General features: G+C 36.1%; 1 protein-coding gene across 3 annotated transcripts in view; it reads right to left on the reverse strand.

Annotated features, from left to right (window-relative positions):
* Positions 1–1333: 1333 nt before the first annotated feature.
* ALKBH8 (alkB homolog 8, tRNA methyltransferase) overlaps positions 1334–25432 on the reverse strand; it is a 61756-nt gene continuing 37657 nt past the window's right edge. For all 3 annotated transcript variants that reach the window (XM_054440414.2, XM_054440415.2, XM_054440417.2), the window contains exons 9-12: positions 24058–24209; positions 20912–21168; positions 9516–9665; positions 1334–3838 (exon numbers count right to left, since the gene is read on the reverse strand). In XM_054440414.2, the coding sequence (XP_054296389.2) occupies positions 3281–3838; positions 9516–9665; positions 20912–21168; positions 24058–24209 (1117 nt within the window). In that variant the 3' untranslated portion in view covers positions 1334–3280. The remainder of the gene's footprint in view (positions 3839–9515; positions 9666–20911; positions 21169–24057; positions 24210–25432) is intronic.

Consider the following 25432-nt stretch of genomic DNA (forward strand, 5'->3'; position numbering starts at 1 on the left):
GGGCAGGAGGAAGCTTTTTGGGGTGATGGAAATGTTCTCCATCTTGGCTGTGGTGATGATTACATAACTATATTTGTCAAAACTCATCAAATTGTACAGTTAAAATTGGTTAATGTTATATGCAAATTACACCTCATAAAAGCTGATATAAAAATATTCTTAAACATTTCAACTGTGTTAATTTAGAACTTTGTTATAAGTTGTTTTAAATTTTGTAACTTCTAATATAGATACAAAAAGTATAAAAATCCTAAGTGTACAACTCAGTGGTGTATCACAAAGCAAACACCCATTTTAAATACAACCCAGGGAAAAAAAGAGAACATTGTAAACATCCAAGAAGACCACTCATTGCCTCTAACCAAAAGCATTACTTAGCCTTGTAGAAATATGCTTTGATATTACTGGTTTTTGAACTTTTACCTAAAGGAAATTGTGTAGTAGAGTTAACCTTATCCAAGAGAGGTTGGGCCTTTGCCCTGGGTTCCTGGGAGTTGATCTCTAGCCCTTGGAATATGCTGCCTGATAAGCAAATCTGTTTACCTGGGGACTCTGGGCCAAGCAGTATCAGCTTGACTTCCAGAGGGACTGAAGACTAAAAGTCAGCCACATGTGTGGTCAACCATGTCTGTGTGACTGAGTCTCAATAAAAACTCTGAACACCCAGGCTTGGGTGAGCTTCCCTGGTGGCAATACTGCACCTGTATTGTCATGCAATGTTGCTGGGAGAAGTCAGTTTTGTCCACAACACCACTGGGAGAGGAAAACTGAAAGCTCCATGCATGGAACCCTCCTGGACTGTGCTCCTGCACCTTTTCCCTTAGCTGATTTTAACTGGCATCCTTTCATTGTAATAAACTATAACCCTGAGTATAACAGTTTCACAGAGTTCTGTGAGCCCTTCTAGCAAATTATCAAACCTGAGGGTTGTCTTAAGAACCCCAAAGTTGCAGTTGGCATCAGAAGTGTGGGTGTTCTTTTGGGGACCCTGAACTTTGTAGTTGGTGTTAGAAGGGTGGTCTTGAGGACTCCTAAACTCTGCAGAAATCATATGGTATTATTTTGTATATGGCTTCTTTTACTCAGCATTGTTTCTGAAATTCATTTATATTACAGCTTGTAAGTATATTCACTTTAATTGCTTATGTAGTAATGTACTGTATGAACTGACTATAATTTACTCACTCTACTGTTGATGGACATTTGGACTTTTTCCAGATTTGTACTATTGCTACTGACAACCTATATAGAGAAAAACAGAGAAATGCATCATCATAGTGGCAGATTTTAAAATATCTGTCTCAACTTATAAGAATGAGCAGACCAAAAAAAGTCAGTAAGAATATAGATTTTTATTATACAATTAACAAATTAGATTTGGCATCACTCAATACCTAAATCTCCTCTGGGAGTAATAATAATGAACATTTCTCAAATGCATACTATATTCTTACACTATTCTATGATGTATACAAGTATACTTTCAGTGAATTTTCATAACAACTCTTCCAATTTTACAGCTAAGAAAACTGAAGCACAGAAAAGTTAAGAAATTTGCCCAAAATCCCACAGCTAATAAATGGCAGATCTAGAATTCAACTCTCAGGAAATCTGATTCTAGAGCCAAGTTCTGAACTCCTACGCTATTTTTCAACATCTTCCATTTTCTCTCCCTTCTTGAGTCAATTTTGGTATTTTTCATCTTCATAGAAAATCATCTATTTCATTTGGATCTTAAAATTTATTGGCATGACTTGACTTCAAACTTTGGTGTAAAGTACCAGAATTTATATCAGAAATAAAACTATTTTTAGCCCTATATTCCTTTTGCTATATCATGAGCCTTATAAATTCATCCCAGAGGGACCAGTACATCAGGATGTTGGACTGAAATTCCATGACAAAAATAATCATCCTCTCAACTAAGACCCATTATTGATCACTATAGGTTTCTGAAAACTTGATGCTTCAAGATTAAGTATCACTAGCATTAATAATAATATATATTAATTATATAGGCAGCTATAATCCACAGAAAGCAATTTTTCTTTAAACCAGTCTTAAGCATTACTACTACAAAAGTAATGCATACTGGGAGTAAAGTATTCAAAAAATTTTTTCTTTGAAAAAAAGCCTTTTCCTTCTATGTGATAATTTGACCTATGGTTGAATTTCTACCTTTGTTCCTCCTGGAAACTTGACCTAAGTGGTAAGTTAACTGGGTTACTATTATGCAATATAGCACAGATTTTAAAAATAACCCCTGATTGAACCTGGATTGGGACAAACTACGAATCAACTAGAAATAACCAATAATGACACCACAGCTTTGGCTCTAAGGGCATAGTTAGGTCTGAGTGACCACATTCTAACTTTTGTCATTTAAACAAAGGAGTTAAAGGAGCACATTTGGGTTGTTTTTAGCACCTTGATCAATGAATTTGGAATACCAATTAACTCTTGATAATAAATTAGTCAGGATTAGCAGTTATTTCAGCCATTTAAAAGTAATCTTTTGCTCCAAGGTGACTCCTCTCTCATTTTATGTTTTTCATGGCATTTATCACTATCTGGCACATAGTATCTATTTATTTATTTGCCTGCTGTCTGTCTCCCCTTCTAGAATGTAAGCACCATAAGGGCAAGAGCTTTGCTCTTTCTTATTCACTGCTTCATTATCAGTACTTAAAATAGTAACTGGTACATGGTCGGGTTCAAAAAATAGTTTTTGAATGAAACTCCTACTAAGTTCTGGGTATTATCTGATTGACTAAATGTTATTGGACACCCGCTATACGTCCAGCCCTGGGCTAGTCAGGCATGGAAACAGAATGGTTATTGTCTATGATTTTACAGAGCTAAAAATCATAGGTAAAACTTCAGACAATTTTCTATTGACCAGGACTATTTTCTGTATTAACATATAATTACTTCCTTAAAATCCTACATGATTTAATACATTTAGTAGCACTTCACTAAAAAACTGTTATCTTCGAAATCCTGGGCTCTTACTCAAGAATTACAAACACTGCACAAACTGCTTCAATCACTTTTAGAAACCACCTCCCCTAGGGAAGTAGGAGGAGCCAACACCACATCTGTGATGTCAGCCAGCAGTAGACATTTGAATGTCTCCTAATGAATCCCTACTTCCAAATTTTTCTCAGCTTTCCTTTGGTACTTTCCCATGTTTTCTCTTTAATTAAAAGGGTAATTAATTTATACTCTCTTTTTTTTTTAAGTGAGCATTCCTTTATATACGATGTGTTCAGGTAAATAATCAGGCCTTTTGAAGAATCACACACCAGTTTCCCTGATCGTAGTAGCTTTGCAGAATTCTGACATCACTCACAGTCCTGCAGGCAGCTTCCAATTCTCCCTCACGGAACACATGGTAGTAACGATGAAACACAGGACTTGGGTCCTGGGATCCTATGGGACCAATTGGCTCAACAGGTTTGCCTTTATCAGAATTTCCCTTAAGGTGCCAGGGAACCAGTACATCTTGAGAATAAAAAGAAGTCCTGTTAACATGAATAGGCAGCTTGGAATTAGAAACTTGCCTTGAATTACATCCTCCTTCCTGAGAGTCATTAATGTGGGGGACAGAAGATGCTGAGTCTCGACTGCCCATGTCAGGCATTTGCTCCACAAGTGACCTCTGCACTGAGGTATCACTGTTCATCTCCTCTTTCTTTCCTTGGCTATTTCTGTTTCCTCTAAGATACTTGGACTTCTGCTTATTATATTCTTGTTCCATTGCCCAGACATAAATGAGTGCCTTCCCACCTGGTCTCAGGAGTCGAACAATTTCTTGGAGAGCTGCCACTCTACGCTCCTAATGAAAAAAAAACAAAACACATGATCAACCTGGAAGAGATAGGAAATCAGAAAATAAAACTGACCATAGGACTGTTTTCAATTAGGATGAACAATAAGAAAATCTAACAAAATGTCTTATGTAAAACAGAAAAGAAGAAGAAAGGGCATTCTGTTCTGTGATTAAGAAAAAAAAGTGTTCAGTAAGGAGGAAGTGGAGAAAAGCAAAATTTATTTCTGTTAATCTTCGCTGTGACTTTTCCTTAATTGTCTGGCTAGGATACATGAAACAACTGATGACTTCTTACAGGGCTATAAGCGGTCATATGAAGCACTTTGACGTTAATGATTTATATAATGCTTTTACAAAGGAATCGTGTCAACTATACTATGGAGACTTCTACTTATAGCCTTGATGAAGTTGTTGGTATTAATTCTCCCACTGAAAACAATCAGAAAGGCTGGGTGAAATACATAAAACAGTTGCTTAAGGCACTGGAGAGTAACACTGCAGGCAGGCCTTGAAGGGCTATAATCCCTGAGAGAAGGGAAGTAAGCCAAGGTGAGCTCTAGATTCATTCCAGCTTTTCCCTGAGATTATCTGCAAATTCATAATGTGGGACAACAGAATATGAGCAGAATGCAGAAGTCTTAGTGGCCTGAACAGATAGGGCTCAGAGCATAGGGAGGTCAAAGCAGCTGAGGGACAGAGTCATGGATAAAGGAGAAGCTGCAGGAAAATTATTCTGAGAATCTATATGCAAACACCCTTTGAAGCATTTGCCAGTTTCTAAGCTGCATGTACACAGGGTGAAATTCCAAGAAACTTAGCAGAGTAGCAGCTGGGAAGTTAAAATGCTAAACAAAAATTTTAGCAGCCAATGTTAGAGAGACAGACATTGGAATTTAAGATCTGCCAAGGTGTAATAGCCTTGGAGTACATTCCAGGCTTTCACTTGAGACCCAGAAGGGCTATATTACAGAAGTAGGAACAAAAATAAAATAGATATAAATCATCCCCAATAAAGCATAAAACCAGTTCTCTGCAGAATGAAAGTGATCTGCTTATACTTCATCTGCTTGTCCTTAGAAAAATTTAACTTCCTTCAGAGAAAAAGTACTCAAATCTTTTAACATAAAATGCCCAGCATACAATGAAAAATTATGAAGTATGCTAAAAATGAGGACCAAAGGACCGAAAAACAGAGAAAAAAAAAGACCATAGAAATAAATCCCCAGATAAAGCCTTTTTAATAACTATGGTTAGTATGTTAAAAAAACCAGAGGAAAAGATCAAGAATTTCAGTAATGATAAAATATATTAAGAAGTCAGAAATTCTAGAAAACAAGATGAATTTAAATTTTTAGCAAATTAGATACATTTACAAAGATAAGTATTAAACTATAGTTCAAGTCAGTATAAATTACCCAGATTGAAGCACAGAGATAAAAAAGGAGGAAAAATACAGAAAACAGTGTCAATTGAGAATTTAATACCTACTAAAAATATAATTTGTAAGATGAAGGCAACATAAAGAGATTTCAGATACACACAAGCTGAGAGAATGTGTCACTAAAGAAAATAGCACAGAGAACTCTTCGAGCAAAAGAAATCTACTTCCTCTGAAACTCTGAAGATGCAGGAAAAAAGGAAGAATACCAGAAAGGGTAAATAAAGTGAAGAAATATAAATGAAGGTTGAGAGCTTAAAACAATAAAACAACAGCATATAATAATAATGCAATAAAGGGCAGAAGGGGTTAAATGTTATTAATGAAGTCTTACATTGTCAGGAAGGGGTACTCATGCCAATTTAAGGTAGACTATAATGTCCGAGATATATGTTGTCATGTCTAGGGTAACCATTTAAAAAACAATAAAAGAATATCTAATCAGCAAGCTAACAAAAGAGGAAAAAATGTAATTATAAACTACATTATGGAAATAAGGCTGGCAATGAAAGAGGACTAAGATACATACAATATTTGATAACAGAAATTAATATTTCCAGTTCCACAGCTCTCTTAGCCTTAGATAATGCCTTCCTTAATTGTCAAAGTAACATAGATTGTATTGTACACCCAAGTAGCCCATTCAAAATGGCCAAAAAGCCCAGGAAATAATCTCAGGTTATATGTTAAAATAGGAGGAAGCATCTTCAGCATGACTGATATATAGAGAAGTGAATTAATAGGAGGAAACTTTGTAAGGATTTTTCCAAGTTGGGTTTAAGGAGCTGGGAAATATCGGGAAATTAAGCTAAAAAATAAGACGAAAGACCATTTTACAAAAATGGTTGAAAAAAATGATTATTAAAATAATAATAACTAATATTTTCTGAGCTCTTATTATGTATAAGACACTATAACAAGTACTTTATGTATTGTCTCATTTATCCTGACAGGCCTATGAGATAGGCTACTGTCATTATTTTATAGTTGAGCACCTAAGTATTCAGAAATCACTAAAGATGTTTGTTCAAGGTCACAAAAGTAAAAAGAATGTCAAATAGTAGAAGCAGTGGCATCAGGGAAGAAGAAACTGGCACCAGAATGTAAACTGGATTAAAATAGAGATATCCTGGGATCAGTTGAAAAGAACACTGTAGTAGTGAAGGGATGTGGCACAGGTCAGTAGACTCTTTTAATTCCCTTACCTCGATGTGTCCAGATACTTGCATGAGATTTTCCACATAAAATCTTATCTTCTACCCTGTATCATCTTTCACAGTGCCATAAAAATGATCTCTATCAGGCATTTATCTCATCAAGGTATTCCCACGTGTTAGACCTTTCAACGACTCTCTAAGTCCAAATCATAACTATGGCATTCAACCAACAACACATAAATCCAACAAATTATAAATAAATAAATAAATAATGCTGCCTTCTCCACTAAACTATGAGCTCTAAGAAGCAGGGACTGAGTCTTCTCCATCTTGTGCCCAGCTATTTGCTTAATAGTAGTGTGTAACTGATTTTCAATGCCTTTTTTTTTTGAGATGGAGTCTCTCTCTGTCACCCAGGCTGGAGTACAGTGGCACGATCTCGGCTCACTGCAACTTCCACCTTCTGGGCTCATGCAATTCTCATGTCTCAGTCTCCTGAGTAGCTAGGATTACAGGTGTGTGCCACCACACCCAGATAACTTTTGTATTTTTAGTAAAAATGGGGTTTTGCTTTGTTGGCCAGGCTGGTCTCAGACTCTTGACCTCAAGTGATCCACTCGCTTTGGTCTTCCAAAGCACTGGGATGACAGGCGTGAGCCACCACAGCTGGCCTCAATGACTTATTTTTATTGCGGTAAAATATATGTAACAAAATTTGCTATTTTAACCATTTTTAAGTGTACAACTGAGTGACATTAAGTACGTTCATACTTAATGGTTGTGCAACCATCACTATTATCCATCTCCAGAATTTTTTTCATCATCCCAAACTGAAACTCTGTATCAATTAAATCATAACAACTCCCATGCCTCCCTCCCACAGCCTCTGGTAACAACTGTTCCACTTTCTGTCTCTATGAATTTAACTATTCTAAGTAGTTCATGTAAGTAGAATGATACAGTATTTGTCCTTTTGCATCTGGCTTATTTCACTTAGCAAAATATCCTCAAGGTTCATCCATGTTGTAGCATGTGTCAGAATTTCCTTCCTATGGCTTAATAATATTCCCTTATAGGTACATACCATATTTTGTTTATCTATTCATCCATTAATGAACATTTGCGTTGTCTGCACCTTTTGGCTGTTGTGAATAATGCTGTTCTGAATGTAGGTGTATAAATATCTGCTCGAGTCTCTGCTTTCAATTCTTTTGGGTATATATCTAGAAGCAGAATTGCTCAATCATGTGGTAATTCTATGTTCAATTTTTTGAGGAACCACTGTACTGTTTTCCACAGTGGTTGATCCATTTTACATTCCTACCAGCAATGCACAAGAGTTTCAATTTCTCCACATCCTTGCCAACACTTGTTATTTTCTATATTTCCAATAATAGCCATCCTAATGTATGTGAAGTGGTATCTCATTATGGTTTTGATTTGCATTCCCTAATGATTAGTGATGCTGAGTATCTTTTCATGTGCTCATTGGCCATTTGTATATCTACTTTGGAAAAATGTCTATTTAAGTCCTTTGTCCGTTTTTAAATTGTTCTGTTATTGTTGTGTTTTTGTTGTTCTTTATATATTGTGGATATTAATTCCTTATCAGATATACAATTTGCAAATATTTTCTCCTATTTTGTGGGCTACCTTTTCACTCTGCAGATAGTGTTGTTTGATGTACAAGTTTTTAATTTTGATGAAGTCTAATTTATCTATTTTTTGTTTTGTTGCCTGTGCTTTTAGTATCATATCCAAGAAATCATTGCCAAATACAACATCATGAAGGTTTTCTCCTGTTTTCTTCTTAGAATTTTATAGTTCTAGCTCTTCTGTATAAGTCTTTGATCCATTTTGAGGTTTTTTTTTTGCATATGGTGTAATGTAAGGATCCAACTTCATTCTTTTCCATGTGGTCAATGAATTATTTTTTAAATAAATGACAATAGATATGTAGAGAAAGTTGGACATGACAGATTTCTAAGATGATCATATAGAACTTCATACAGGGGAGGGTATCCAACATATATTTGCAATTGCAAAAAATGGATACAGATATATTTGTGTACATTATTGTCTTTTATAACTTGAAAATAAGTTATAGTAATAAGTTATAATATAACAACTGAGTTGTAGCTGAAGCAACCAATATGTGCCAAACATTTCTTCCAAATGAAGCGGATTTTTAAATTTACTGGTATAGCTGCTCCTTTCAAGCCTTTCTCTATCTGCAATAATGCCTCTGAAAGCCACTGAAGCCTAGTGGCTTTTGCTGTAAAGAACCTAATATTGTTTGCTGCAGCCCAGCAGAATCTCTTGGTTACTATTAAAAGTAAAAAGACTAATGACACAGACAGTTTTCTGATTTGTTTTGAACTCAGTTAAGGTCATAAGGTCTACTGAAACTGCTGGTGACCCATAAGGTGAGCTATAAAGCTATTGCTTAAATCAAGGGAATGACTGCTGACACCCAAGAAAAATAAGTGGTCTTTTGTTCTTTAAAGAAAGAAAGAAAATATTAAATATTAAATTCATTTATTTTAAAACTAAGAACATACTAAGAGTCAACATACTACTACCAGCTAAAAAAGACAGTTTCGAAAAAAAAGAATAGGAAAGGAAGAAAAACAGAATGGGAAAGAAGTAATACTCACGTGTCAGGGATAAAACTATGGGTTGAGAAAGAAAAGCTGAGAAAGAAATAGAGATGGGACTCGGAGTCTGAGGAGAGAGTATACTCAAGAAGCCCGGAGCTCATGATCTCAAATTCTCTTCCAGCTAAAATTCTGTGACTCTGGGTTTGAAGGAAGGCATTTAGAAGTGAATGAGACTTGGGGTAGGAAAGGGGCGAAAGCATGCAGCAATAGAAGGGTAGAGTCCCATCAGGCCTCTGTTTAAGTAGAAGATACTTAAACAGTTGCCCATCTTCATTCTGCATGCTCTCTTACAAAGAGGGCAAACTGTGACAAGAAAAGAGAATGGAAAGAACTGAAAAGCTAAAACAGGGTCCAAAATCAGCAAAATTCATGAACTCTTCCTGCTGCTTTAGCTATAAGTTCTTAAGAGAAAGAAAGACCATACTTACTGCTGTTGCAAAATGATGAATAACAGCAATGGAGATGCAGGCATCACAAGACCCACTGCGGACTGGTACTGCCAATGCATCACAGACAAAAGCCTGAAATTGCCTCTCTCTACAAATGTCCACAAGGTTTTGGCTACGATCACAACCAATCTGTAACAGAGAAGGAATTCCATAACATTTTGTTTAAATTTCACATGAAATTAAGAACTATGAATTTATTCCATACCATAAAGTCATTAGACAGATACCATATTCATTGTGAAATGGTCTGAGACCATGATATTATCAGTTCTTACAGCCAGTATAAAATCAGAATATATAATTGTACAGGGCAGCATTTATTACCTTAACAGATATCAAACAGAACTCCAATTAGTGAAACAAAAAGACTGGAATAAAAAATGATAGTGGTGGAAATGGGAGGTCCAAATATACAGCTAATTGATGACCATTCAGAATCTGGATGTTTCTATAATATCACACATTTAAAACCGGAAAGTATCCCATAAACATAGACAGTCTTTTGGGGGGAGCTGCAAATAAGATGTTCTAAGATATCTCTCATTACCGTATATACTATATTGTGATGTCCCAGGCAGCAGAAGGATAGGCAATTTTTTTCTGCTTCTTTATACTTTTCAACATGGATTACTTTTACAATCAGAAAATAAAATATCCCTCAAAAAAAACTCAAAATAATTTTTTTTTTGAGATGGAGTTTTGCTCTTGTTGCCCAGGCTGGAGTGCAATGGCGCGATCTCAGCTCATGGCAACCTCCACATCCCGGGTTCAAGCAATTCTCCTGCCTCAGCCTCCCAAGTAGCTAGGATTACAGGCATGAGCCAACATGCCTGGCTAATTTTTTATTTTTATTAGAGATGGGGTTTCTCCGTGTTGGTCAGGCTGGTCTCGAACTCCCATCCTCAGGTGATCTGCCCACCTCAGCCTCCCAAAGTGCTGGGATTACGGGTGTGAGCCAACACGCCCAGACAATTTTTTTTATTTTTTAAAGCTACTCTTTTTCTGCTAAATGCCAAAACTTATCAAGAATAAACTGCTGAATTCAAAATTTATAAAATGACATTTAATTAAGTCTTTTCATATACCCAAACAATCCCATAGGATTGATGGCATGGCGGGCAGCTAGCAATATGCTTTTCTAGCATAACCTTATGCATGCATCTGGTTCTGTGAGAAGTTTTTAGGAGCTGGGATTTCCCATCTTCTTTCTCTCTAGTTTTGTTGTTGTAGTTGTTGTACACAGTTTTGCTGCTTAGTTCTAAGAATATCACATATATATGTAATATACAGACACACACACACACACATTTTGCAATGTGCCCACATAAATTGGGGAATAAATGGGAGGGCTTAAGACTTTTTTAAGGGTTTTTTTGTTTGTTTGTTTGTTTTGGTTTTGAGACAGGGTCTCACTCTATTACCTAAGCTCAAGTGCAGTGGTGCAATCCCAGCCCACGGCAGCCTCCACCTCCCAGGCCCAGGTGAGCCTCTTGCCTCAGCCTTCCAAGCAGCTGGGGGTACAGGTGCATACCACCATGCCCAGCATTTGTTTTATTTTTTGTAGAGATGCGGTTTCACCATGTTGCCTAGGCTGGCCTCAAACTCCTGGGCTCAAGTCATCTGCCCGTCTCGGCCTCCCAAAGTGCTGGGATTACAGGCATGAACCACGGCACCAGGCCACAAGAAATGTTAAGTCACTGATAATTATCCCTGGATAATTTTTTCTTAACTCAAACTCTATAATACAGAAAAGAATTATATAAGCAGATTTAGTCAAACAGAAGTGGCCACCTAAAGTGTATATTTACTCATTTAATTTTTTGATATAATGAGCACTGATCCTAGGGTTCCCTCAGCCCTTCTGAGAATAAAGAATATGAATGCTCATATCAAAACATACTGGGATAACTGGCTAGCCATGTGCAGAAGATTGAAACTGTACACCTTCCTTACATTGTATATAAAAATCAACACAAGACTGATTAAATGTAAAACCTAAGACTACAAAAACTCTGGAAGATAACCTAGGAAATACCATTCTGGACATAGGCTCTGGCAAAGATTTCATGACAAAGACAACAAAAACAACTGCCACAAAAACAAAAATTGACAAATGGGACCTAATTAAACTAAAGAGCTTCTGCATGGCAAAAGAAACTATCAACAGAGTGAACAGACAGCCTACAGAATGGGAGAAAATATTTGCAAACTATGGATCTGACAAAGGTCTAATATGCAGAATCTATAAGGAACTTAAACAAATTAACATGCAAAAACCAATCGGTCCCATTAAGAAGAGGGCAAAAGACATGAACAGATACTTTTCAAAAGACATACACATGGCCAAAAAGCATACAAAAAAAGCTCAACATCAGTAATCATTAGAGAAATGTAAATCAAAACCACAGTGAGATACCATCTCAGACCAGTCAGAATGGCTATTTTTAAAAAGTCAAAAAAAAAAACATGCCGGTGAGGTTGCAGAGAAAAGAGAATTCTTATACACTGCTAGTGGGAATGGGATCACCCACTGTGGAAAGCAGTTTGGCAATTTCTCAAAGAACTTAAAAGAGAATTACCATTCAACCCAGCAATTCCATTATTGGGTATATATCCAAAGGAATATAAATTGTTCTACCACAAAGACATATGCACTCATATGTTCACCGCGGCACTATTCACAATAGTAATGACATGGAATCAACCTAGGTGCCCATCAACAGTAGACTGGGTAAACAAATGTGTTACACACTGTGGAATACTATACAACCATAAAAAAGAATGAGATCATGTCACTTGCTGCATGCAACATGGATGGAGCTGGAGGCCATTACTCTAAGCAAACTGATACAGGTGCCGAAAACCAAATACTGCATGTTTTCACGTATAAGTAAGAGCTAAATACTGAGTACACATGGACACAAAGAAGGGAACAACAGACACTGGGGCCTACTTAAGGGTCAAAGGAGGGAGGTGGGATACGGATAAAAAAAAAACTACCTATCAGGTACTATGCCTACTACCTGGGTGATGAAATAATCTGTACACTGAATCCCTGTGACATACAATTTACCTATATAACAAACCTGCACATGTACCCTTGAACCTAAAATAAAAGTTAAAAAAAAAATTTAATCTGGCCTTTTTTTAGACCAGCAAGCATATATAGATTTCAGGCAGGCTTTTAAAATTTACATGAGTATGCAATGAAGAATGTAATATTGTCTCTGATACTAAGTAGTGACATTCAATTTACCAAAAAAAACAGTATTTTTATTAAAAGTTCCTTAAAGTGCTATGTTATTAATTCCTTAGAGGAAGAAAAAGATCTTAAAATGAAACATTACATTACAGAGTTTATGTTATAAATGCACAATAAAAGAATGGAAATTAAAAAAAATTCTTACTAAGTTAAATCACATTGCCATACTAGTCATACTTAATGAGTTTGCTCAATTTGTAATTGGTATTAAACAGCTTCTATATTTTATCCTGGAGCTGCTTTAATTTTAAAGTGAAATAAAAGATATCAAGCTAGAGGTAAAGTACAGCTATTTATCTTTAATATATTTTAAGATAAAAAGTACTAAGGGCCTATTAATAACAATAGTGACACGATTCCCAATTAATTGCTCCCTTTACCTGTGTAAGATACATGCCTGGATTATTACTTATTATTTATTTTCATCCATATTCTATGCCATCAGCCAACAGTCACAATATCAAGATGACAATACCACTCAAATAATCTGAACATTATATTTTGGTGCTTGCCTCCTTTTTTGTTACATTTAAATTCGGTTCATAGAATTGGAAGTTTCAAGTATGCCCCAACTCTGAAAGATAGCTATACCTTGCTAAAAGTCAACAGAAAGAAATCCAATCTGCCTATTAAAAAAAAATCCTCAGGGATAGGGCTCGATAGTTACTCAAAGGAGGAAAGTTATTACCTGAGAGCCACAGATAAGACAGAACATGGAGAACAACAGCCAAACAAAACAAGAGAAGATTTCCCTCTCCTTGCCAGGCTCTTATAGCTATTTGTACACAGCACTCCTTTTCACCAACAAGAAAGAGCAAGGCCAATTTTAGCAATAAAGCGCCAGATCTGATGTAGATTCCCCACTGACTAACGACCTGACTCATGCCTGGCTCAGTACTTTCATCTTTTACTTTTTTTGCCTGTCTTCCATATACTATAGGCATACAGTCACTATTTTTTCTCCTCTTCTCTCTTTCCATTTTTAAGTTTTTTAAACCAAGAATAGTAAAGTGTTTGAAAAATCACCCTAATAATGTTGCATCATGTCAACAGGACAGAAAATGGCTTGATAAAAAGCCACATATATTCAAGGACTTGCGTAAAGCTACATATTTCTGTGTGCGGGGTGAAGATCAATGACATTAAAACATATACTGGGCTTAAAATGTATACTTTGTTTCTTGGAGACAGGGTCTCACTCTGTCACCCAGGCTGGAGTGCAATGGCACAAACACAGCTCACTGCAGCCTCGGCCTCCTGGACTCAAGTGATCCTCCCACCTCTGCCTCCTGAGTAGCTGGGACTACAGATGCACGCCATCATGCCTGGCTAATTTTTAAATTTCTTTGCAGAGTCAAGGTCTCACCATGCTGCCCAGGCTGGTCTCGAACTTTTGGTCTCAGGCAGTCTTCCCACCTCGGCTTCTCAAAGTGCTATGATTACAAGTATGACCCATGGTGCCCAGCCTATAGTTTTACATAATTTTTAAAAATCTCAACATACATTAAATATGTAATTGTGGAAGTACAAGTAAACATAAAAAAATTCAATCTGATAAGCAAAGGTGCAAACTAAAACAAGGTTCCATTTTTCTTCCATTAAACTATCAAAAATCTTTTAAAACTAAAATATACCATGGCAATGTCAGTATGATAGAACTTCCTCTCATACAAAATACAAATTGGCTCAACCATTTAAAAGAGCAATTAGGCAAACCATTTTTTAAGGAAGAAAATAATGCTTATAATTTTTGACCAATAGTTACCTTTCTAAAAATTTATCCTAAGAAAATAATTCAAAATAGGGAAAACACTAACCAGGCTAATAATAACTGCCTTTTCCTGAATACGCATATAGATTAAGGCAGATTCTTTGTAGCACTGCACTTAAGCCACATAACACACTTGGAGTTAGGTACTATTTTCACCACATTGCAGATGAGAAAACTTCATTTCAAAGAAAATAAGTAATTTGCTCAAAGTTGAAAGTCATTAAATGGTGAAACAAAAATGTAAAGCCTGGTATTTCTCATTCCAAAATCCATGTTCTTCCTTCTTGTCCCATTGACTCTCAATATACATGTTCATTATGGTGTTATTTAGAACACTTCCAAACACAACACAACCAAATTTCCAGTAACTTCTGCCTAATAGGATATTAATAAAGTCCAAGTCTTTTCAATAAATGGTGTTAGGGAAACTGAATATTCACATGCAGAAGAATGAAATTAAATGCTTATCTCATACCGTCTACAAAAATCAACTCAAAATGGATGAAAGGCTTAAATGTAAGACCTGAAATTATGAAACTACTAGAAGAAAACATACAAGAAATGCTCCATGATCTTGGCCTGGGCAATAATTTTTTGGATATGACCCCAAAAACAAAGTTAACTAAAGCAAAAATATACAAATGGGATTAGATCAAACCAAAAAGCTTTAACTTGAGGAAACAATCATCAGAGGGAAGAGACAATCTACAGAATAGGAGAAAATATTTGCAAACTATACATCTGATAAGGAATTAATATCCAAAATATATCAACAGGCTGGGCACAGTGGTTCACACCTGTAATCCCAACACTTTGGGAGACAAACGTGGGTGGATCACTTAAGCCCAGGCCTGGATCACTTGAGACCAGCCTGGGCAACATGGCAAAACCCCATCTTTACAAAAAATACAAAAATTAGCTGGGTGTGGTGGTGCGTGCCTATAGTCCCAGCTACTGGAGGCTGAGGTGGGAGGATCAATTGAGCCCGCAAGGTCAAGGAGGCTGTGAGCTGTAATCATACCACTGCACTCCAGCCTGGGCAACAGAGCAAGACCTTGTCTCAAAAACAAAACAAAGCAAAACAAAAACAAAAATATATAAAGAACTCAAACAACTGTATTGCAAGAAAACAGATAATCTGATTTTAAAATGGGCAAAGGTCCTGAATGTATATTTCTTTAAAAAAGACATACAAATGGCCAAGTACATGAAACAATGCTCCATATCACTAACTATCAGGAAAATGCAAATGAAAACAATGAGATTTTACCTCACACTTGTTAGATCTGGCCATTAGCAAAGAGACAAAAGATAACAAATGGTGTTGAGGATGTGGGGAAAAGGGAATCCTGGCATACTGTTGGTGGGAATGTAAATTAGGACAGCCTCTAGGGAAAACAGTATGGAAGCTTCACAAAAATATTAAAAATAGAACTACCATATGATCCAGCAATCCCACTGCTAGGTATATATCCAAAGAAAATGAAATCAGTAGGTCAAAGAGATATCTGCACTCCCATGTTTATTGCAACATTATATACAATAGCCAAGATATGGAATCAATCTAAACATCCATCAATGGACGAATACAGTAAACATGGTATGTATACACAACGAATGCTATTTGGCTATAACAAAGAAGAAAATCCTGCCATTCATAACAATATAGGTAAACCTGGATGACATTAGGTTAAGCGAAATAAGCCAGACACAGAAGGCAAGTATTGCATGATCTCACTCATACTTGGAATCCAAAAATGCTGACTTCATAGAACTAGAGTAGAACAGTAGCTACCAGGGACTGAGACAGCTGAAGTATGGGAAGCTGGGGAGATGTTGATCAAAAGATACAAAATTTCAGTTAGGAGGAATAAATTCCAGAAATCTACTGTACAACACGGTGACTGTAGTTAACAACATGTATTGTATTCTTGAAAAATGCTAGGAGAATGGATGGTAAATGTTCTCCCCACAAAATGGTAACTTTGTGAGGTAATGCATATGTTAATTTGCTAGATTTTGTCAATCCACAATGTATATATACTTTAAAACATCATATCATATACAATAAATACACATAATTTCATCTGTCCTGTAAAGACATTTTTAATAACTTTAATTTAAAAATAAAAGAGAAAAAATACTGTATTATAAAATTCAGAAACATTTTAAGATTATATATCAGAATATAAAGAAGTGAGATAAATGAGTTATCAAATTATTGCACATTCATTATTATATAAAACATTAATAGGAAAAACATTAGAAGGATATTCATCACAATAAGGTGATTAGATTATGCAAATACCTCTCTTTTCATCAGTTTTCTGAATGATGGTTATTTATGTATGTATGTATGTATTTTTAGACTCAGAGTCTCACTCTGTCACCCAGGCTGAAGTGCAGTGTACGATTATGGTTCACTGCAGCCCTGAACTCCTGGATAGCTGGGACTACAGGTGTTGGGAACAGGCCCCCCAAAATTTGGCCATAAACTGGCCCCAAAACTGGCCATAAACAAAATCTCTGCAGCACCGTGACATGTTCATGATGGCCGTAATGCCCCTGCTGGAAGGCTGTGGGTTTACCGGAATGAGGGCAACAAACACCTGGCCCGCCCAGGGCGGAAAACTGCTTAAAGGCGTTCTTAAACCACAATCAATAGCATGAGCAATCTGTGCATTAAGGGCATGCTCCTGCTGCAGATAACTACCAGACCCACCCCTTTATTTCGGCCCATCCCTTCATTTCCCATAAGGGATACTTTTAGTTAGACCCGTTTCCTATAAGGGACACTTTTAGTTAATCGAATATCTATCGAAACAATGCTAATGACTGGCTTGCTGTTAATAAATATGTGAGTAAATCTCTGTTTGGGGCTCTCAGCTCTGAAGGCTGTGAGACCCCTGATTTCCCACTTCACACCTCTATATTTCTGTGTGTGTCTTTAATTCCTCTAGCACCGCTGGCTTAGGGTCTCTCTGACCGAGCTGGTCTTGGCAACAGGCATGCATCACCATGCCTAGCTACTCTTTTTGTTTTTTAGGAGATGTGATCTTGATATGTTGCCCAGGCTGGTCTTGAACTCCTGGCCTAAGCGATCCTCCCTCATCACTGGGATTATAGGCATAAACCACTGTACCCTGCTGGTTATATTTTTTGTTTTGTTTTGTTTTTTTGAGACGGAGTCTCACTCTTATTGCCCAGGCTAGAGTGCAATGGTGGGATCTTGGCTCACTGCAACCTCCGCCTCCCAGGCTCAAGTGATTCTCCTGCCTCAGCCTCCCATGTAGCTAGGATTACAGGCATGCGTCACCATGCCTGGCTAATTTTGTATTTTTAGTAGAGATGAGGTTTCTCCATGTTGGTCAGGCTGGTCTTGAACTCTCAACCTCAGGTGATCTGTCCACTTCGGCCTCTCAAAGTGCTGAGATTACAGGCATAAGCCACTGTGCCCGGCCTATTATTTTTATTTTTAAAAATATACAACATTTTTAAAACTATTAAGAAAATATGCAATTGTAGGAAAATTAGACTGGTAATATACAGTTTAAAGTGCAGAGAAATAAACAGAGGCAGTAAAGTACATTGAAAAGAGCATACTACAGGTTGAATATCCCTTATTTCCAATGCTTGGGACCAGAAGTGTTTTAGATTTCAGAATTTTTTGGATTTTGGAATAACTGCAGAATACATACTGGTTGAGAGTCCCTAAATCGAAAATCCAAAATCTGAAATCCTCCAATGAACATTTCCTTTGAGCGTCATGTTGCTACTTAAAAAGTTTCAGATTTTGTAGCATTCGAGATTTCAAATGTTCATATTAGGGATGCTCAACCTGTAAACTCCGAATTTGAATTCTGGTTTCAGCAATAACTAGCTGAATAACCTAGGAGAGCTACTTACTACCTCAAAGCCTCTGTTTCCTCATCTAAAAAATAAAGAGAAAAATACCTATTTATCAGGGTTAATACAAGAATCAAATGAAATGATCTATACTAAATATTTAATTAACCATTGAAGTGCTAGGCAAATGTTAGTTATTATAACATAAGGAATAAGGAGTACCCTGGATTCTACATAAAAAGAGAAAGCTAGATCCTAAAGGTAATTTTATCCTGCGGTAAGTCCCACCCATTTTGAGGCTGTCACATTCCTTCAAGGCTGCCAAACACAGCACTGTATATATTTTGGTTTTCATGTAAGAAGCTGAAGGTAAATTCACAGGTTTGCTCCTCACCATTCAATAAACCATTAATTAGTAAGCATCTACCACATGCCAAGTACTGTTTGCCTGATTCAGTAAGCTCCGGGGAACAACAGACAGGAAAGAATTATGTACAGACTGCTGCTGATAAACTGAGTGAGTGTACTTATGATTTTCTAATCCTTCCAAATATATTCCCTCTGGAATCAGCTGCAGATTGTGTTCGTTTCCTGTTTATCAAGAAATCATTCTTCTCAATTGTAACATAATAATGTTATCACTATGACTAAATCAGTGTATTTGATTTCGACCTAGTTTCACTGTCACAAATGATACCTGACTAGATAAAACCATGGATTATCAACAAGAAAGTGCAAAAGCAGAGCCTACTGAGAAACATTTTTGGACGTATCTTTAGATTAAAACACTAGAAAATATCACCTTGTTGTGAACTGTGGTTTGTTGTGATTTTAAGTGACACATCAAAGATCTATTTCCTCTTCAACATGAACAAACTTAACTCACTAAGCCTTATTCTTTATAAATTAAAATTTAATTGTAAACATAGTAACAATATATGAATAGCAATGTCTTGTCTTGATGAAAGGCTATTCTTTTATCCACCTCTTAATGTACAAACTCTACATTTCCTAAGCTGTAATACAACCAGCCCTCCGAATCTATGAGTTGTACATCCAGGGATTCAAGCAACCCCAGGTCAAAATACTAAAAAAATAAAAATTCCATCTTTACTGAATATGTATAGACTTTTTTCTTGTCAGTAGTCCCTAAGCAATACAGTCTAACAACTATTTACATAGCATTTACATTGTATTACATATCATAAGTAATCTATAGATAATTTTAAATATACAGGAGGATATGTATAGGTTATATGCAAATACTACATAATTTTGTATCAGAGACTTGAGCTTCTGCAGATTTTGGTATCCACAGGGTCCTGGAACTAACTCCGCACAGATACCAAGGGACTAATATACTTATTTTGATGTATTCTTTGTACTTCCTCAGTAGAATCCTAGGTGATTGTAACTAGAGGCATTTGAGATGTATGGCCCTACAAAGAACAGCCACTGTTGCTCATGTAGGGGTGATAAAAATATAATCTCTTAGAAGAATGGTATATCACTTTTCTCTTTTAAGCTAAATCTTTTATGATCATTAAATATGCATTTTATTTATTATTTGATTTGGCTTCAATTTTGTATACCAAGGGACAATTGTAGTAACTTTCTTCACGTAGGTGCACAATATCTAGGATGGAGTAAAAATAAAGATGAGAAGTAATCTGACATACTCCAATAACCCAGGAATGTCGGCTGCTCTCCTTCTTTTTACCCTTACTCTCATCCTAAATCCCCTAATCTAGAGAAAGGGAAGCTCCAGTCCTCACAGAGCAATGTTAAAAAATGATTACTTACAACAATACACTAAAAGAAGAACACATCCTACTTCTTAGCACAAAAGAAAAAAAAATGGCTCATAGAAAAAAATAGTAACTGAAAACAGACACTCTGGAATCAGACAGAAATGGGTTCAAATTCTGGGTCTAGCACTGTAACCTTGGTCAAGTTTTTAATCTATTTGAGACTTCCTTTCCTCAACAGTGAGATACCAATAAACAGAAAATTTTTTTCTACTATGAATAAAGTTTGGAGTACAAGACATAGGTTCAAGTTCCAGTTATGTCCCCTAATTATATGACATCAGGAAATTAATATGATCACTGTGAGCCCCAATTTCTTCATTTACAAAAGATGGATGAAAATATCAGCTTTATCTTCTTCATACTTAGGGGGATCCAAGCCAAAAAATGATTTCTATAAAAAACCTTTCTAATCTGTAAAGAGTTTTATAACTATAAGATAGTTTTACTGATAAAATAATATGGTAGAAAGCAAAATCTAAAAGGAGAAAAAAAATTATATAATGATGGTGTGCCCATAAATTCCTAGAGGAATAAGAAAGAATGGGGAAGTGTTCATTAATTTTCAATCTGTTGGTTATAACTTTCTGGCAATGACCTAAAAAAATAGGATTATATCATGAGGAAGAAAGATGATGATAACCACTGCAAATTAAGCAAAAAGAAAGTCAAAAGCAACATTACTTGCCATATATAACTCCTTATTGATGCCAAGATACTTTCCATTACCACATCCAATATCAGCCACAATTGAACCACTTGGCAAAGCCTTCAAAAACTCCACAATGTGCGGCCAAGGGGTATGTCTTGTGCTGCTGAAGTGCCCAGCAATCTCTTCATAAACTTGATGGACGTACTCTTGCTCCAGCCGTGAGGCTTCTTTATCACTCTCTGGAAATGAGGGGGGAGTCTCTTTCCTCTGGCTATCACAGACCAACGGGTAACCTTAATGAAAAACAAAGCAATACACACCTTTCCTTTTTATCAGAATAACTCATAAGGTATCAAGTTTTCTTAAATGAAAAAAAAAATCAATGCAAATTTGGTGGGTAGACAGACTCTGATTTGTCCGTTAAAAGAAAAAGTTCTTCCCTAATAAGTCTACTGAGGACTGCTTGAGTCTGGGGGGGCCAAGGCTGCAGTGAGCCATGATCGTGCTATTGCACTCCAGCACAGGTGACAGAGCAAGACTGTCTTTAAAAAAAAAGACAAAAAAAATACCTAGTGTTGGTGAGGATAAGAAGAGAAGGGAGCTCTTGCACACTGTTGGTGGGAATGTAAATTAGAATGGTCATTACGAAAAACAATACAGAGATTCTTCAAAAACTTAGAAACAGGGGACTACCTGCCTTCGGGCCCCCTCTCACACAGAACCCACTTCAGGTTCAATCCCCTCTTGTATCAAGAGCTGTTCTGTCACTCAATAAAACCCTTCTCTGCCTTGCTCAAAAAAAAAAAAAAAAAATTAAAAATAAGTACTATCTTATAAACCAGTATGGGGTATGTATCCAAAGAAAATGAAATTAGTACGTCAGAAAGACATCTGCACTCACATGTTTACTGCAACACTACTCACAACAGCCAAGACATGGAATCAAAGTGCCTATCAGTGAATGAATGGAAAAAGAAAATATGGTACATATACACAACAGAATACTATTCAGCCACAAGCAGAAGGAAATCTTGCCATTTACAACATGGAGAAACCTAGAGGGTATTATGTTAGGTGAAATAAGCCAGACAGAGAAGGCAAATACTATACAATCTCACTCATATATGGAATCTAAAAAAAGCTGATCTCACAGAATAGAGAGTAGTAGAATGGTGGTTACCAGGGGCTGGGGCAGTTGGGGTGGGAGCCAGGGAGATGCTAATAAAAGGATACAAAATTTCAGTTAGATAGAATAAGTCCCAGGGATCTAGTGTAAAACATGTGACTATAGTTAATAATAATACATTGTATTCCTGAAAATCACTGAGAATAAATTCTTTTTTTTTTTTTTTTTTTTGAGACAGAGTCTCACTCTGTTGGCCAGCCTAGAGTGCAGTGGCATGATATCGGCTCACTGCAACCTCCGCCTCCCGGATTCAAGTGATTCTCCTGCCTCAGCCTCCCGAGTAGCTGGGATTACAGGCGTGTGCCACCATGCCTGGCCAATTTTTGTATTCTTGGTAGAGACAGGTTTCACCATGTTGGCCAGACTGGTCTCGAACTCCTGACCCCAGATCATCTGCCCACCTTGGCCTCCCAAAGTGCTGGGATTACAGGTGTGAGCCACCGCGCCCAGCCGAGAATAAATTTTTAAGTGTTCTCATCACAAAAAAAGTATAAGTATGTGAGGTAATAATACATGTTAATTAGCTCAATTGAGCCATTCCACAATATACACGTATTTTAAAACATCATGTTGTACATGATAAACATTTATAATTTGGGGGGTTTTCTGTGGCTGTTTTTTTGTTTTGAGACAGGGTCTTGCTCTGTCACCCACGCTGCAGTGCAAGTGGCGCAATCATAGCTCACGGCAGCCTCGAACTCCTAGGCTCACACAATCCTCCCGCCTCAGCTTTCCTAGTAAGTAGGACTACAGGCACACACCACCATGCCTGTCTAAATTTTGATTTTATTTTTTTGCAGACAGGGGGTCTTGCTATGTTGTCCAAGCTGATTTTGAACTCCTGGCCTCATGCAATTCTCTTGCCTCAACCTCCCAAAGTGCTGGAATTATAGGCACGAGCCACTGTGCCAGCCACAATTATTATTCATCTTTAAAAAAAAATCTGTAAACTGAATCCCCAATAACAGCTTCTTACATTTAATAAATGCCCATGACAAACATTTGCATAAGAAAACTAGCTTGTCTCTCCAACTACACTTTAAGTTCCTTAAGAACAGGAGCCATGCTTTATTTTTCTATACCATATAACTCACTATCTGCAATGTTCAATATTCATCAAATAATAAATAAACATTTTAAATTTAACTTTTAAAATTCGATATTTTAAGGCTTCAAGGACACTTTTAGTAAAATAAAAAGCTCTTTTAAGCTTCACTAACATCAAGATATAAAATATAGAAATTTCAAGTTTTCTAAAAGGATAACATTTTGTAGATATAGTAAGAGTTTTTAATTAAATATTTTTAAGATCATGACTAAATCCAAAAGCTGTTGGTAGATACCACCCATAATTAAAACCCCTAAGATATAAAAAGGATTTTATTATCACTATCATTACAAAATATTATTTACAAAATGAAAGAGGTGTCTGTTAATTGAGTCAAAGAAATCCAGAACATGATGTACTTGCACAGATGATTCAAAATAGCATCCTCTTGACAAGTTTTTGAGCAGTTTTTATTCCCTTCTGAGTTTTCAAATTGACTAAAACATAAACTATTGCTTATCTCCCTAGAGTTATGTACTATAGAACTATTTGTCATCTCCAACTTCCCTGTTGGATTAATAAGATATAATTTAGAAACTTGACAAACCATTCCCAACAATACCCATTTTTAAGCAAGTAATATTTTATTGCCCTTCAACTGCAGCGCTCTTAACTGTTACTTCAATAAGTAAAATACTTATTGGGCACCCAGCTCAAGTACTAAGTTTGGAAAAAATAAAGATGATAAGATGCAGACCCTGCCTTCAAAGAATGTAAACTCTAATGAGGGTGGTTAAGAAAAGTGCATGAAAGTGCAATACAAGGCAAAATACAGGAAATGCCATTAGAGAGATTCAGAAAAAGCTCTCCTAGGTGTTGATGGGATCTTAAAGGACTTTTACATTAAATTGACTCCATTTTACAGAAGAGATAAGAGTATATACTTACTACATTTACAAGGTGTTTGCCTCACTTTCCTAAATGTAAATGATGTTCGCAGTCCCCTCTTGCTTAAAGTTAAGTCTCCAACATCACTGGTGATAATTCCACTTTTATGACTCTCAGATGCTTGAACAGTATCAAATTTTCTGCATGTGATTCTAAAAACAATGGTCGAAAAAATTTACTTAACATTGTATTAATAAAAATATTTCAGGCCTTTAAAAATGTTAAGTGAATAGAGAAAATCTAGAAGAATTTATTACAAATATCTATTGGATTCTCTGAATTGTTAGACATTGTGGAAAAACAAAGAAATAAAAGTATTTAAGAAAATTATCTTCAAGACAATAATATTAAAAGAATGTCCAACAAATTATTCCATGGGAAAATAAAATAAATATTTAACACCAATTCTAAAAAAACAAAAAAGAACAGATGATGCCAAGAGGAAACAAATAGATGGTAAATTTAAATTCATTATCAGTAATATATTAAATGTAAAAGTATTAAAAACTCCAATTAAAGAACAAAGATTACTGGACTGGATTTTTAAAAATTAAAAACAACTACATGGTAATTACAAGTCCACAGTTTGGGACTATTACAAATAAAGCTTCCGTGAACAGTCTTATACACATCATTTTTGGATATATAGTTTTATTACTCTTGGGTAAATACCTAGAAGTCAAATTGGTGGGTTTTAACAGGTAATAAGGAGTGAAATTGGTGGGTCATAAGGTAAGAAACTTCTAGTTTTCCAAGGTAGTTGTAAAATGTTAACACTCCAACCAGCAATATATGAGAGAGTTCCAGGCTGGTTAACATTCTCACCAACACTTGGTATTTTCTGAATTTTAAATTTTAGCCATTTTAGTGAGTGGCATGTGGTACGAAATTGTGGTTTTAAGTTATTATTTATCTAATGACTAATGATGCTATACATCTTTTCATGTGCTTATTAGACACACATAGATCCTTTTTTGATAAAGGATCTGTCCAACCTTTTGCCCAATTCCTTGTTAGATACAGATAGATAAAGATATAGATGTAAACATAAATAAATAGCAGGTATTTTCTCTCCATGTGTGGCTGCCTTCTCGTTTTCTCAATGGTATCTTTAGATGAGCAGAAGTTTTTAATTTTGATGAGGTCTAATTTATTATTTCTTAATAGCGTGTTATGAAATCTCTCTTTAAAAAAACTTTGGCTACCTCAAGGTCACAAAAATAGTTTCCTATAAAGTTTCTTTTAGACCATTTTATACTTTTTGCTTTCACATTTACATCTATGATCTATCTCAAATTAATTTTTGTGAATGGTATGAGATAGATTCAGGTTCATTTTATTTCCACATGGATATTCAGTTGTTCCAGCACCATCT

Source organism: Pongo pygmaeus, chromosome 9 (assembly GCF_028885625.2).
Source record: "Pongo pygmaeus isolate AG05252 chromosome 9, NHGRI_mPonPyg2-v2.0_pri, whole genome shotgun sequence".
In the NCBI taxonomy this organism is placed as follows: Eukaryota; Metazoa; Chordata; class Mammalia; order Primates; family Hominidae; genus Pongo; species Pongo pygmaeus.